Source organism: Aquarana catesbeiana, linkage group LG10 (genome assembly GCF_042186555.1).
Source record: "Aquarana catesbeiana isolate 2022-GZ linkage group LG10, ASM4218655v1, whole genome shotgun sequence".
NCBI classification, from domain to species: Eukaryota; Metazoa; Chordata; class Amphibia; order Anura; family Ranidae; genus Aquarana; species Aquarana catesbeiana.
Genome location: NC_133333.1, coordinates 71,100,284 through 71,116,364, shown reverse-complemented (window position 1 = coordinate 71,116,364; position 16,081 = coordinate 71,100,284). Strand labels below are relative to the sequence as shown.

General features: G+C 42.0%; 1 protein-coding gene across 6 annotated transcripts in view; it reads right to left on the bottom strand.

Moving 5' to 3' along the window:
* Positions 1-1,347: 1,347 nt before the first annotated feature.
* Positions 1,348-16,081, bottom strand: part of MBOAT7 (membrane bound acylglycerophosphatidylinositol O-acyltransferase MBOAT7) — a 784,148-nt gene continuing 769,414 nt past the window's right edge. For all 6 annotated transcript variants that reach the window (XM_073602276.1, XM_073602279.1, XM_073602277.1 and 3 more), the window contains one exon: positions 1,348-2,249. In XM_073602276.1, the coding sequence (XP_073458377.1) occupies positions 1,889-2,249 (361 nt within the window). In that variant the 3' untranslated portion in view covers positions 1,348-1,888. The remainder of the gene's footprint in view (positions 2,250-16,081) is intronic.

Genomic DNA, 16,081 nt, shown 5'->3' with positions numbered 1-16,081 from the left:
GTTTAATATTTGAAATTTCATGATATTTACCTATATAAACCCTACTGTAAAACAATGAGCTTACTTTATAGATCCTTGTAAACTTACTTTATGTATCTTTATAACATTGTATACTCAATAAACTTCTTTTGACAAGGAAATGTCTGGTCATGTACCTGAGACTAAGCTCTGAGTGGTTACATTTTTAGATCCAAAATTAAAAAACGTACACCGTAGTAAATACATTCAAGTATCACCCTGGTCTTTAACAGTAAGCATCAGAAGCATACAGGGTGACCATATCTTACCGGTTTCCAAAGTTGGATGGTTATATAAAGCCCATGCTTTGCCTGTCATGGAGGACTTTAGGGACTGGGTTTCATAGGGATGGACCATGGCCCTGGATCTGTATAGAAACTTGTGGCTGACAACACGCATTGCACAAGGTGAGCACCCATGCAGGATCCAGTGACCAAAGCAACAGTACAGCTGTCCCTGCAGCATGGGGTCTGGGCATGACTCCCAAGCTTTAATGAGGCTGCAGATACACTGCTTTCATTTGTGATATTAGAGGGCAGTGAGGAGTTAACTGAAGAACTTGAAAATAAAAAAAAAAGTGCTAAGAGTGATTTCTGCATGAAGGAGAAGAGGTTGATCACCTTAGAACACTAGAAAATAAACTGAGGACTCACCTAGTGGGGGTAGCTACCGTTATAGAGGAGGCACCCAGGGAGAAAGCTCTAGAGCAGGGGTCTCAAACTGGTGGCCCTCCAGCTGTTGCAGAATTACAAGTCCCATCATGCCTCTACCTGTGGGAGTCATGCTCATACCTCTCAGCCTTGCAATGCCTCACAGGACTTGTAGTTTCGCAACAGCTGGAGGGCTGCCAGTTTGAGACCCCTGCTCTAGAGAAAGAGAAAGCTCTGCCAATGTCCAATGACCTATAACCGAAGGTCTATGAATACTTTGCCTGTGTCCTGTACTGTTTTTTTATGATTAGGCAGTTTGTCAGTTTCTTGCAACAGCAGCAAGGTAAAAATTCATACTGGAACATGCTCTAGAGGGGGAGAGGGAGGTCTGGAGTAAATATGGGTAATTCCAGGACATACACCCTAAGATATCCCAGCTTGTACTGGCCTCGATTTTGGAGTTACTGTGTGCTGTATAATGTGTACAGTTTGCTGTTCAAGTAACATAGATGGTGTCAGCAGCTATTCTTCAGTGTATACAGTGGGGACGGAAAGTATTCAGACCCCCTTAAATTTTTCACTCTTTGTTATATTGCAGCCAATTGCTAAAATCATTTAAGTTCACTTTTTTCCTCATTAATGTACACACAGCACCCCATATTAACAGAAAAACACAGAATTGTTGACATTTTTGCAGATTTATTAAAAAAGAAAAACTGAAATATCACATGGACTTAAGTATTCGAACTTAGAAATGGCAAATGTGTCACCAACAGAAAATGTGATCGATGTTTGATAGAGCTGCTTTTTGATTTCAACTAAAATCCCAATTCTGTGCACTAAAAGCGAAGCAAAGAAATTATAATAAAGATATGGCAAATGTAGGTACATAAATGGCAAACAACTGATGTGACAAAAAATAGAAATAAATCACATGCCTCTGGGCAAAATTCAACTAAAAACAATAACATAGATGGTCAATAAGGCCAGGAATTATGTTTCCCTCCAAGAAGCACAAATTTAGAGACTAGAGGTCAAATGATACTGTAGAAGCAAATCTTCCCTGTGGTATACAGGTAAAATAATGTCTTCTACAGCAAGTGTAGCACATGACATGTCCAACTTCTGCCATCCGGTTTACCAAGAACAAGAATACTGTGGCCTGGTGATACAGTCAGGCCAGTGTCACACTGGATACAACACAAGCTTAACTATCAGGACTAGTCTTGTTTTTTTTCTTCTTTTTTGTAGTTTCCAGGTGCTCTTGGAGCCAGGATTCGGCCTAAAATGATGAAGAAGGTGGCCAGCACGTGGATAGCAAAATAAATAGACTTCCAGTAACGCACAGTGTCAGAGAAGGTGAGGAGAACGAAGCCCATGCACATGTAGTCATATGCTCTCATCTTCAGGAACCAGTGCACCCAGTCAAACACCAACTTGCCAGAATCAGAAAGATGACATCTCAATCCCATATCCATCATCCCCTCAGATGCGAGGCACAAGGGAATAGTCAAAAAGCTCAGGTAATAGCCAGGGTGGATTCCATGCCAGTAAGCACTGATCAGCATAGTCCATGCACTCCTGTTATTAAAAAGAGAAAACAAAAAAAGTTTAATTTACAGCAAACACTTAAGGCAAGTGCCCACCTATTCTGTAAATCCTGAATCAATAAAATAATGCATTATAAAATAAAGGCTAAAATACTTATATAGCCAATCTCTTTTTCACTTTTAAATGTACCTATGCAGATTGTGGGTTAAATTCTTGTTTGGCTAGGGGAAAAAAAGAAGAAATACTCACCCTATTCTTCTCTGCCACAGACTTCCTTCTCTGCACATGACCGATCCCTCAAAGTTTCTTTGCTTTGCTGCCTGACCAACTGCAGCGCTTGGACTTCATCATGCACATGCACGACCAGCAGTCCTGTATTGTACAGGAGGACAAGTGCCTGCTCACTTTCCAGAGCACTGGCTGCTGAGGTGGGGAGGAATATGGCAGGTATGTGTACTTATAACTTTCGTGCCTAGACAAACAATCATATGGTCCATGCAGTGCATTGGTAAAATTAACAGAAATCCAGAGTGGGACTTAAAAAGGTAATTTCAGGTCACAAGCGCTTGTCTGAAGTAGGCTACTAAAGCAGCTAAAAGGTAAAAGCTTAATTTAGTTTTTCCTTAATCTGAGCTCTGTGTATTCCCTAAAGAATAAGCACCCACAAAGTTAGTGTACTTTATTAAGCCAAAGTGAACTTCCTCTCTGCTTCTTGTATTACCAATTACTTTCAAACTTCAAAAGCAGATTTGATGCTGGTGGCTGTAAGAAACCCCTTATTAAACATAAATAGTGTTCCAGCATCATCAGCAGGTGTGTTCCAGGAACATCAGATTACAGACATAAAGGAGTGCTGTTGACAGGTGCAAAGCAGAAATACCTGGGGTGAAAGCCTAATTACTTAGCAGGTAGCCTGTGCTACCTGTATGAACAACAGGATTTTTGTTACTCACCATAAAATCCCTTTCTCTGTGTTCAATGACGGCCACAACTCTTCAGATTCTTTACCATAGTCTTTATAGCACCACCTACAGGTGTAGGAGACTAGGTAGAAAAAACACAGCACCACCTACAGTATGAGCAATCCTGCCTGGCATGAACCCCCACTCTGATATAGGCCAGCCAGTTAGTCACAAAGCAGTGTCAGAAGTATAACCTACAATAAATAGGGATGGGTGCTGTGTCCGTCAATGAACTCAAAAGGGATGTAATGGTAACAAAATCTAAATTTCTCTGATTTTCTCAGGACACAGCTCTTCTGATTCTGGACCACAGGGACAAAGCAGTGTCTCAAAGAAGGGGTGGGCAAACCAAAAACAAGGAATTCTAAACAGCGGCATACAAAACTGTGCAGCCCAAACAAGCATCTGAAAATGTAAACACCTCAACTTGTAAAACGTATTTATTTATATTTTTTAAAGTGTGCACAGATAACCAGGAAGCCACCTTGCAAACCTGAGACACAGACACTTGAGGACTAAACACCCAGGAGGCATTAATCACCCTAGTGGAGCATCCTGGGTGGGAGGAGCCCGACCCGTAATGACGTACACCTGAACAATCGACTGCCTAAGCCAACCGGATACAGTAACAGAGGAGGCCATCAGGCCTTTTCTTAGATAATCCGTGAGCACAGAGAATCCGACCTCCAGAAGGCGGCTGTAGCAGACAGGCACACAAAAACTACCCTGGACCACATCCAAGGCGTGCAACACAACCTCCTTAGGATGCAATGATTGTTGACATGAGAGAGGCAGGACAATGTCCTCATTTAGGTGAAAATCCGACACCAACTTTGGAGGAAAGGAAGGGTACAGACACTGAATCGCCTAATCCTTGTGTAAGACTCACAGGATAAGGCTGCCAGTTCTGACACCCACCGGACAGAAGTGATGGGGACCAAGAAAGCAACCTTTGAGAAAAAGTAAGCAGAGGATTATCGTGAATTCTCCCAAAGGAGGCTTCTGGAGGACAGAAAGAACCAAGTTTAGGTCCCACAGCAGCAATGAGGAACACATCCCTTGGATGAAAGTGAGGATCAAGGAACACATGGCCAAGGAATGCTGGAAAAAGACCACAAGGGCAGAAACCTGCCTATAATGGTACTTGAGACAAATTGTTGTGCAACACTCATTGGAGGAAGGCAAAAACTCGAGCCACCGAAAAGAACGCTGACTGACACCCAAGGCCTCGCACCAGGCAATATAAGCCTTCCAGGTGCGACATTTTCTCTTCAGAGAGGTAGACTTGTGTGTCTTCAACATTGCAGGGATCGATGAAACTCACAATCCCATTGCTCGAAACCTGGCTTCAATAGCCATGGCGCCCAAGCCAGAAACGGTAAAGCAGGGTGGTAGACTGTATCCTGGGACTGTTGAGGACCTCCCAAAAAAAAAAAAAAAAAAAACAATCGACAGGGATGCATCCATGACTACTACTACAGATCTACAGATGACAAGGTCAACTAGAAGAATCAGAAACCCTTCGGCCTCTATCCTTCACAGCAGGTCGAGGGAGCAGCTTGAGAGGAGGATACTGGTCCCACGGTGCCACCAGCACATCTGTTACTCTTGCTACAAACCTCAGTACCTTCCTGTTGAGGCAGAACACCAGAAGATCCACATCTGGGGTACCCCAGCATAGGCAGAACTGATGGGACACATCCAGGTGTAGGGACCACCCCCCTGATCCATAAGCTGGTGACTGAAGTAATCAGCCTGCCAGTTCTTGATGCCTAGGGATGTGCACAGTGGAGAGAAGCAGAACGTGCTGTTCCACAAACGAAAAAATGTGTGATGCCTTCAGTGCCACTGCTTGTTCTGCCTTGGTGGTTGACATACTGTAAGCAAGGGAAGTACTGCCGCATTTCGGAAGCATGGCCGTGCTTCCGAAAAGCGTTCTGATTGGCCGAACACAGTGGTAGGTGGCTCCCAGGTTTACAACTCTGGATCCCCTACACGCCAAGTAACCTAGCCAGCGTCCACCCGAGGTCCCTCGAGGCTTCAGCTCCCCACTGATGCACGGCGCTCGTGGCTCACCATCAAAGGGACATACCGGCGGTTTCCGTTCCCATGCTGGTCGCAAGCCCTCACCCACTGAGCATTGTGTTAATGCAATCCATATTGTCAGTAATTGCTTATATTAATAAAATAATGCTGCACTAGGAATTGCCTGGTGCTTTCTCTTCCCTGTCTTGCCTTTATCTCTCACAGTTTCTGAGTCCCCAGCCCGTGCCTGAAGCAACCTCACTACCCACTGCAGCATTTACACCAAAGACTAACTTAAAGGGGGTTCACCCACCAGAAAAATCTTTTGAGATCCTTTTTTGTTTTTTATAACTTTTATTTGCATCTATTGATGTCTCTCTTTTACATTAACAATAATATATGAGTGTTTTTACACTACTGTTGCAACAACCCCTGCACTGTGTACGTAGCGCAATCCTGACCCCTGCGCTGTGTACATAGCGCAACCCTGACCCCTGCGCTGTGTACATAGCGCAACCCTGACCCCTGCGATGTGTACATAGCGCAACCCTGACCCCTGCGCTGTGTACATAGCGCAACCCTGACCCCTGCACTGTGTACATAGCGCAACCCTGACCCCTCCACTCTGCACGTAGCGCATTCCTGACCCCTCCACTCTGCACGTAGCGCAATCCTGACCCCTCCACTCTGCACGTAGCGCAATCCTGACCCCTCCACTCTGCACGTAGCGCGATCCTGACACCTACACTCTGCACGTAGCGCGATCCTGACCCCTACACTCTGTACGTAGCGCAATCCTGACCCCTGCACTCTGTACGTAGTGCAATTCTGACCCCTGCACTCTGTACGTAGCCAACTCCTGACCCCTGCGCTGTGTACATAGCGCAACCCTGACCCCTGCACTGTGTACGTAGCGCATTCCTGACCCCTGCACTGTGTACGTAGCGCACTCCTGACCCCTGCCCCCTGTACGTAGCCCATTCCTGAACCCTTCACCCTGTACGTAGCGTACGCTTGACTTTTGATGGTGGGAGGGCTCTTGACATATACCGCTGTATTGGGAGTGGGGTGCTCTGGATGTCTGGTTATAATTATTATGAGAATAATACAATTCCATGCCAGTTTAAAAGGAGGGTTGCAGACCGCTGGTATCGTCCACAAGAGAACTTTATTGAGGACTGCTCAGACCAAACACCATGTGGATGATACCAGTGATGTGTGACCCTCTTTTTCAAATTTGCTTCACCAGTTTACAGACGTATGAGTGGGCTCCACACTGGTCTGCACCTGCCCTTCACAGCCCTGCAATCGTTACATACCATGGCAGGTGGAGCGGTAAACTTTGGATATACTAACCAATTCCATGTCACTTTACAGAGGTATAGGGACCATAAACTACAATCAAATAACCCCAAAATGTCCAAGAAAAGAAGAGTTGATGCAGAGGGAAGGCAATTTAATGAGAGATGGGAAAGTGAATACATGTTTGTGCTTAATGGAGAGAAGCCGGTATGTCTTATTTGCTACGAGGCAGTGGCAATGATGAAGAAATACAATTTAAGCCGTCACTTTGAGACCAAACACGGAGCCAAATATGCCAACCTTAGCCACCAAGAAAAGCAACAAAAGGTCAAAGAATTAACAGGAAGCCTGCATTCTCAAAGGAATATTTTTGCAAAAATTACAGCAAAAATGATTCAGCAGTGAAAGCCAGCTTTCTTGTGGCTGAAGAAATTGCCCGAGCTTCAAAGTGCTTTTCAGAAGGTGAATTTGTAAAGCAGTGTATGCTGAAGGTATGTGAACAGGTATGCCCTGAGCAGAGACAGGCTTTTAACAATGTCAGCTTATCAAGAAACACCATCACAGACCGAGTCAGGGACCTAGTGTGGAATCTTACAACACAGCTGGCTGAAGAAACATGCAGTTATCTGGCGTTTTCATTAGCTATTGACGAAAGCACTGACATTACTGATATGGCTCATCTAGCCATTTTTTGTAAGAGGTGTGAAAGAAGACTTGTCTGTCAGTAAAGAGCGCTTGGATGTGGTTGCCATGAAAGGAACAACAACTGGGAGGGATGTCTTTAATGCGGTGGAGGAATCCGTAAATAAAATGAAGTTACCTTGGAAAAAGTTGGTGGGGCTTACTACTGCAATGTGTGGAGAGAAAACTGGCTTGGTTGGACTGATTGAAAGAGAAGATGAAAAAAATTAACTGCCAAATGCCATTGATAACTTACCACTGCATTATCCACCAAGAAGCTCTGTGTGGCAAGGTTCTGGAATTGGATAACAATGTCCACAGTCACAAAAACAGTGAACTTTCTTTGTGCACGTGGCCTGAATCATCGTCAGTTCCAACAATTTTTGAAGGAGGTGGGCACAGAACATACAGATGTGCCATACCATACAGAAGTAAGGTGGCTGAGTAGGAGCACCGTTCTCAAGCGATTTTTTGAGCTTTTGGAAGAAATTACTCTCTTTTTGCAAAATAAAGGGAAGCCCTTGCCTGAATTGTCAGATCCAAACTGGCTGTGTGATTTTGCCATGTTGTGTGACATATCAGAGCATCTCGCTCAACTTAATCTGAGGCTGCAGGGCCGCAAACAACTCATAACGGCAATGTATGACGCAATTACAGCTTTCCAAGAGAAACTGTGCCTATGGAAGTCACAGCTTGAAAAAGAAAGTCTTGTCCACTTTCCTATCTGTCAGAGCATCTCAACCTCATTCCTAGGTGTTTTTTAAGTGCTCGATTGGCTATCAAAGTGAATCGGCTGATTGATGAATTTGATCAACACTTCTCTGACTTTAAAGCACAACACTTAATATTTACCAGCTTTGCCAATCCTTTCAACATCCAAGTTGACAGTGCACCACATCACCTTCAGATGGAATTAATAGAACTTCAGTGCAACAGTAGCCTGAGAGCAAAGTTCCAGGATGCTGCAGTCGACGGCTTTAACCATCTCCTCCCCCCTGCTTTGATGCCACAGCTCCGACTTCAAGCTGCCCGTGTTCTGTCCATGTTTGGGAGCACCTATCTATGTGAACAGATGTTTTCAGTCATGAATCTGAACAAGACCAAGCTCAGATCACGGATCCCCTCCATGCTGTTTTGCGGATTGCTACAGCACAAGACCTAAAGCCAGACATCGACAGGCTGACCTCAGACATCCAGTCAGAAAAGATAAAGAAAGTTAAGGCCTTGTGTTTGCCATATGTGTAATAAACAGTGCCTGGCAATATTTGTATGTTTTAAAAATTAATTAATTAATTAATAAAAATAATTGTACATTTGAATATCTGCTTGCTATTATTCTTCCTAGGCTTCTGTTTTCAGAGCTAGTTCTTACTTAAATTATTATTAAAACCAGTAGTAATTGAATGCAGAGACAATCATTTATGATAATAAAGAGTATATACATAGTCCTACAGCTACAACCGGCCCTTTGAGGGCAACCATACTGCTGATGCGGCCCTCCATGAATTTGAGTTTGACACCCCTGTACTAGACAGCTTCCCACCGCCAAAAGACCTGGCCACGTTACCTTTACACAGAGTAGATCGAATCAAGTACTTAGGAATACAGACGACTTGAGACCCAGCTAACTACGTCCCGCTTAATATATATTTTTTAAAATCAAATAATTTCTTATTAAATTTTTTCACACTTTACAACAAAAAATGGGCATCGGTGTCAATTACATCACATTACCCCACCTGACTTGTGTATACAAACAAAAGACAAAGCTACCAATCAAGCAACCTAACATACAAAACAAACCAGCTAAAAAAAAAAGTTATCCCCCTCTATAACTGCGTTCGTCAGTCCCTTTTTCATTACCCTCCTTCACATTATTTCTATATGATAGCTGTTTTATATATATTAATTTCGCTCCAGTGTTAGCTTTCTTATCTAATGGTCCATATTAATATGCTCATCTAAATTCTCAACCAGATCAGACACTGACCACCAATGCCAGATCTTTCCAAATTTCTTAGGACATCTCCTATGTTTATAGGTCAGTTCCTCATCTTAAATTAAGATTAATTGTTTTAATCCATTGGTCTGTCTTTGGTGGGAAATTTGATATCCATTTTTGCAATATAAGTTGCTATGTACAGTTCTCAGCCACATCACTTGCACCTCATCTGGTAGAGTATCTCCCAACATAACCCCTAACAATGCTACTTTTGGGTCAGGCTGTACCTGTGTGGATCACAAGGAATTCAAAATATCAAATATAGACTCCCAGTAGTGGTGCAATTTAGGCCATTGCCACAACATATGTATAAATGTACCGGTACCAATTATACATCTTTAACTAGATGTTGTTGCTTTACCCCAGAATACAGTTTTAACGGAGTATAGTGAGCTCTGTGGAAAATGAATAGTTGAGTCATACATTGTGTGGAGGACAAGGATACCTTAAATTTATTTTTCAAGGCTTGCCCCATTCCTCATCACTAAGTAGTAATAGTAGTAACTGCCATAGTTAAGATTAATGAAGGATTATTATTTAATATAATTTTCTTTGCTTGGGACTGTAAGGCATGCCGTAGCTGTATGTATTGATATATATATATATATTTCTCTGACATGTTATCAAATGATTGCAAAACATCATTGTCCTAGAGTTGGCAAAGAGACCGAATACCTGCCTTTTTCCATAACTCAAAATTTTTAAGTTTTGCCACTTTAGGCAGTTGTAGATTATTCCATGTGGGCATATATTGTGTAACCCTCATAATGAGTTTCTTGTTGAACACTGGTTCAAGTACCAAATAGAATATAGTATATCTGCGTTTGTTAAAAAAATTGGTAGGAAACTTTTAAAACTGCACTAATGGATTTATCGGCATTTGGGAAAATACGTTGTTGTATAGGATCCTCACAATCTATAGTGTTCCATTCGTTTAATTGCGGAAGTTGAGATGCCAGAGATTAAAGCCTGGCATTAGGGACAGTCAAACCTTATTGGTTTGACCTTTTACCTACAAAACAGAAAATAAAACTTGATATTTTGACTTATGGCACTATTAAGTCTACTGTATAATCACAGATCTATTGGAATTCATTAAAGGTTTATATGAGAGGTCTGTTTATTTCACAAATATCTAGAATAAAAAAAAAAAGTCTAGGGCCTGGGAAGATTTAGTGATGGAAGATGTCAAAGACTGAACTTCAATATATAGCGAACCCTACTAAAGAAACACAGCAGATATGGATACAAAAACAGCTATATTCCGGTATCTCGTAAAAAAGCAGAGCAGAAACGTTTTTTCCTTCAGCAACCCCATTTTGAGGATGGGGAAAATACGGGTCATCTTTTGTCTACAATTGTAAAATTCCAAAAACCAAGGTCACAAATAGTGGAATTACAAATTTCTCCTACTGAAACTGCGGGAACAACCTTGGAGATTTCATCAGCTTTTATTAATTTGTATAAAAACTTGTGTAGTAGTAAAAGTATCCTATATTGTATATATGGGATCCAAAACCACATTTTTCTAAACAATACCACAAAAAGTCCTGTTCTATGCTATCAAACGCTTTAAATTCTCTAAACAAATAGATGCTCTGTTTAGAGATCTTATCTGGAGATATAAACATCCTCGGATCAGCTTGGAAACTCTGCAGCTGGCTAAGGATGAAGGAGGGGCATCTATTGACCACGTTGTTTGTGGCGAGATGACCTTTTTTGTCAAACCAATAAGGGTTGGCTTTCCATAAAGTACTGGTATGAGTTAAATTTAAAGTAAACTGTAGAACCAATGGGGAATGATCGGATAATCCTCTAGCTACATATGTAACTTCAGATATAACAGGTTAATGTAACGAATGCCATGTCTATTCTAGATAAAGTCCCACGGGTGCTAGAGAAGCAGGAAAACACTCTCTCTTTAGGATGAAGCATTCTCCAGACATCCATAAGGCCTACCTCCCAAATGTATCCAAAAAAAGGGGTACATACTGAATTTCCATTTGGACCCGCCTACAGGAGAAATTCAATTTGTTTAAGATACTCCTCTAGAAGGGAGGGAGGGGAAAAAAGAAAAAAAAAAAACCTCACCTCCCTCCCATCCTCCCACTCCCCCCCCCCCCCCGCTCTAACCATAGTGCCTATCCAGCCATTCAACAGCTGTCTGGGGCTTGTCAAAAAAAAAAAAAATACTGCATCTTTTGCCTTTATTCTTAATTTAGCACGATATTGCATTGAATAAGACAGATGCAGGGTCTGCAGCCTCTTTTTTACTGCTTGAAATGTAGCCCGCTGTTTTTGAACTTCAGGAGAAAAGTCCAGACAGAACATAATTTTAGTTCCATTAAACATAACTTACATCAAATTTCTAGCTCTTCTAAGAATATGATCTTTGTCTTGTTGGTTAAGAAGTCGTATTAAGAAGTCATATTAGGAATGGCCGTGGTGGCCTACTTGGTACTTGATGTGCTCTTTCAACCGAGAAAGACATAGAAAGATATTATTTTCCAATCGTCTCCCAAATCCATGTTTGCGTGAATTCTGTTGGGTTTGCTCCCTCAGAATGCTCTGGAAGGCCCACCAGCCTTATGTTGTTACGTCAAAAACGATTTGAGATCTTCCAACTTATGAGCATTAGCTTAGCTTCAAATTTTTGCATTGCTTCTTTAACATCTTTGCCCAATGGCTGCCTTGAATCCTCTATTTCTTTGACGCGGTTTTCCAAAACAGACATTCTCTCCCTTATTTTCTTTACGTCTTGGCGCAGAAAAATAAATTCTTCTTTGAGCTCCTGTACTTGTCCAGTCAGGTTACCTATGAAGCTCTGGTACTGTTGTATTGCTTTTAACACATCTAGTAATGTAGGTTCTCTATTGGTGTTAATTTTACACTTTTATCCATCTCTTTCACTTGAGTATGGCTGGGTATGGCAAAGTATGGCTGGGTATCACCGATTATTGCAGAGTATGGCAGAGTATTGCGGGGTATTTCAGGGCATTGCAGAGTATTGCGGGGTGTTGCAGAGTATTGCGGGTGTTGCAGAGTATTACGGGGTATTGCAGAGTATTGCGGGGCATTGCAGAGTAGTGAAGGGTATTGCTGAGCATGGATGGATGGATCCATGGATGTGACTGCACATGTCTCAGAGCAGCGCTATGGGCACTACACATCCAGCCCACAGCGCTGCTGCCATCCGATCCCTCCCCCTCTGTACAGATCGGTTCAGAGAGGGGAGAGAGGAACCAGTTTGTTTACATGTGTTCGCTCATTTGACGGAGCGATCACATGGTAAATTTCCGTGACGCTCCGGGTCCTCTGGACCCGGCGGTCACGGAAGTTCCCGTGTGCGCACCCCGGGGGGTGCGCGGGAGCGGTTTTCCGGGATCACATCATAGTACGTGCTCCCAGAGTTATCCAATCGCCCTGCAGCCATCATTTGGCTATGGGCCGGTTGGTAACTGGTTAAAGGTTTACTGGGCAATATCTGGGTTTGTCCACGAGTTGCAGTATGCAGTACCTAGGAAGACCACATGGGATCTGTTCATGATCCCCTTTGTCCACTATTGCACTTATGTTCAACCTTGGATGTGTATCCGGGCATATGCATGCTTATGTGTGTGGTATTTATGATTAATATTATACATAAGTATGGGTTTAGATTTTCTTATCGATACTTATGTCAGTCCAGTGGTAGTTTTCCCAGGTTTATCACGCCTGTGACCATATTTGTTTTCTCTACCTACCCATGATCTTCATACTAAGTATACAAGGTAGTATCTGGGTTTGGTTAGGAGTTGTGGGTTGCAGTACCATAGGTGACCACTGGGGACCTACACATTACAATCTCCCTACAATGGAGATACTCAGTTCCTATACTGGGCTATTATCCAGGCATTCATATGAGAATATCTCTGTGGCTCCCAGACCCACAGTGTTCATTACTTCCAGTTTTATTATGCACATTAACATGTGCTTAAGATTTAAGGTTTATATCAATCCCTTTATTAATTCCAATGTTATCCGGGTATATGCATGCTATATATGTGTTATTCATGATTGTATACCTCCTTTTGTAACTGGAGGTGTATGTCTGGTATATTTAATATAAGACGAGCGCAGATGCATAGCGGCGTTTTTTTCTATAGAATTTGTCATTTTTGATTGGAGGGATGATGGTGCAGTGTGAGCATTATGCTTCCCCATAGAGGTTTTTCAAACATCTTTTTTCCATCTGTTAATAATTGCTGCTATTGGTCATTTTTTATGGGAGGGGGAGGAACCCAGCATGTCCGCTCGCCTTATTAGACGTGACAACTAGTATGGTGGCACCGCCTTTGATAACGTCCAATGACAAAACGCGTAAGATGTGGCTACGCTACTACGTCATTTCCGGTGTGGAAGTAGGGGGCTGGAACGCAGGTGGAGCGCAAGCTTTGAACCAGTGCCCTTACAGATTGCCTGTTTCATTGTGTTTATAGGTTTCCCTGTACAGGGCCACTTTTTATTTTTGCTTATAATTTTTAATAAATACTTTTTTAAAATACTACACAATGGAAGCTCTATCTCTTTCTATGAGGATCTAACCATGAACAGCTGATGAATCAACTTTGGGAAAAGTGACCAGGAAGACTCCCTTGGATACCCTCACTGGGTGGAGTGAGCTGCTGAGGCCTTACAGACCACAGATACCGCATGCGGACTACGAGAAGAGATACCAGGAACCATCCCAGGCTATCTATACATGCCCATTACCCCTGCAGGAATGCAGGGAGCTGGTGAGTGGGGACCCATCAGGGGGAGCACAGAAGTCACTTGATTCTCTGAACACAAGAGTCACTTAAGCACTTTGGACTTTTTTGATATTTTGACTGGTCAATTTGGAGCTTCACTAATATATTATACATATATATTTTCTTATATATACTTTATATTTTTAATCTGTATGCTGATTTTTATTACGGTTTATGACTACACATATGTGCCACTGGACTTTGCTGGTTTTGGGTTTTATACATATATATTTTTGCACATAATGTATATATATTTTTTATTTTTATTTTTTTGGACATTAGGTTTTTTGATGGTACATGGACCCCATGAGGCTTATTTTTCAATGTTATTCTTATGTACACATATATATGTGAGGTTTATTGGGATACACTTAATATTTATTTTTATTTGTGTATTGTAAAATATTTTTTCTATTTTACCTTTCTTGCACATTGGGATGGATGCATAGAGCCTGTATTATCAGGGTAATTAACCCTCTCGTACATGCATTCGCCACCGGCATGCACATTGCCACTATATTTATCCTTATATGATAGCCAGTAGGTAGCGCCACCAACCCCACACCTGCACATCATTATTTCCTTCAGTCTCATTTAGGAACTGATTAGGGGAGGCTGCAACCTGTTATAATATTGTTAATTGACTGCTGTATGCTTTGGTGAACATTTTATTATTTTTTTTAACAATAACAAGTTTTTAGTTTGCCTCTGAGGGTCTTAGTTATGTCTGCTGATCAGCGCTGTTCACCCCTTTGATTATATCTTCTGTGCTCATTTGTCTATGAGTTTTGGACAGCAGCGGCCACAGCTACATTTAATTTTTCTTTGTGACTTTTCACTTGGCCTCTGGTCTGTGTGCCTGGATTTTTGTTTTTAGCGTTAAATATTGGATTAGCAGTTGAAGCTTTGGTAGAGTGTTGAGATGCTCTTCATTTTGAGGAGGTAGAAGCCCCTGAGGACAAGGATTTTAAAACCTTCCAGTGTGGGAGAACCTGTCCTCATGTCACATCTTTGATTAATTTGTCAAGAGCTTCAACAAAGAGATGTCCTCCTTCAAAGAATGTGAAGAATAGGGCGCTCTGGATAACAAGGAGACTTTAATAGTACATGATTGGCTCTTGAAATGTGATTATTGCACCACAGCGGCACTTCAGAAGAGGGAAGCACACGCTATAGGAAAAACAAAGCAGAGAAGAAGGCATTTCTAAGTGCAGTAATAAAACACTTTAATGACAAGGAAGGGTTAAAAAAAACTTACAAGATAAGTGATAAACAGGCACATCAATGAATCCAAGATGGAAAGCCATCCTGACAGCACAGCTCTCTATCTTGGATCAGAGACATAGGGGTTGATTTACTAAACGCAAATCCACTTTGCACTACAAGTGCACTGAAGTAAGTGCAGTCGCTGTAGATCGCAGGGGAAGCTCTGAAATGAGGTAAAGCTGATTTTATCATCCAACCATGCGCAAGCTAAAATGCTGTTTTTTATTTTCCTTGCATGTCCCCCTCGGATCTACAGCGACTTTACTTTCAGTGCACTTGCAGTGCAAAGTGGATTTGCCTTTAGTAAATAACCCCCATAGTGTTTTCCACTGCTGGTCGGCTGGAACTTCCACCTGCAGCTGTCTTTACTCCCAGGAGGCATCCCGCTGGACGTTATGGATTAATTTATATGCCTATTTTTCACTTCCATTTTGTAAGTGTTTTTAACCCTTCCTTGTCATTAAATTTTTATTTTTTTTTGTTCAAATAGTTATTTCTCTGTATGGTAGAAGAGGTCCATCATCTTGGGACACTAACAAAAACTGAGGACTCACAAAGTGGGGTAGGGTTATAGGGGGGACGCCAAGGGAAGTCCAATCACCTGACAGTACCAGCCTATAACTCTGTGCCTATGAATATCAAGCCTGTGCCCTGTACTGTACAATTCTAACAATTTTAATTAATATAAAAAAAACATTTTTAGCGTGATCATATAATCAGAAGAATTCCTGGACATCGATACAGGAATACAGCTATGTAGCAAAACATGATAACTAAGCTTAGGTGAAAGCACAACACAGATATGCAGTATGGGCCCATTCACACAGAACATGG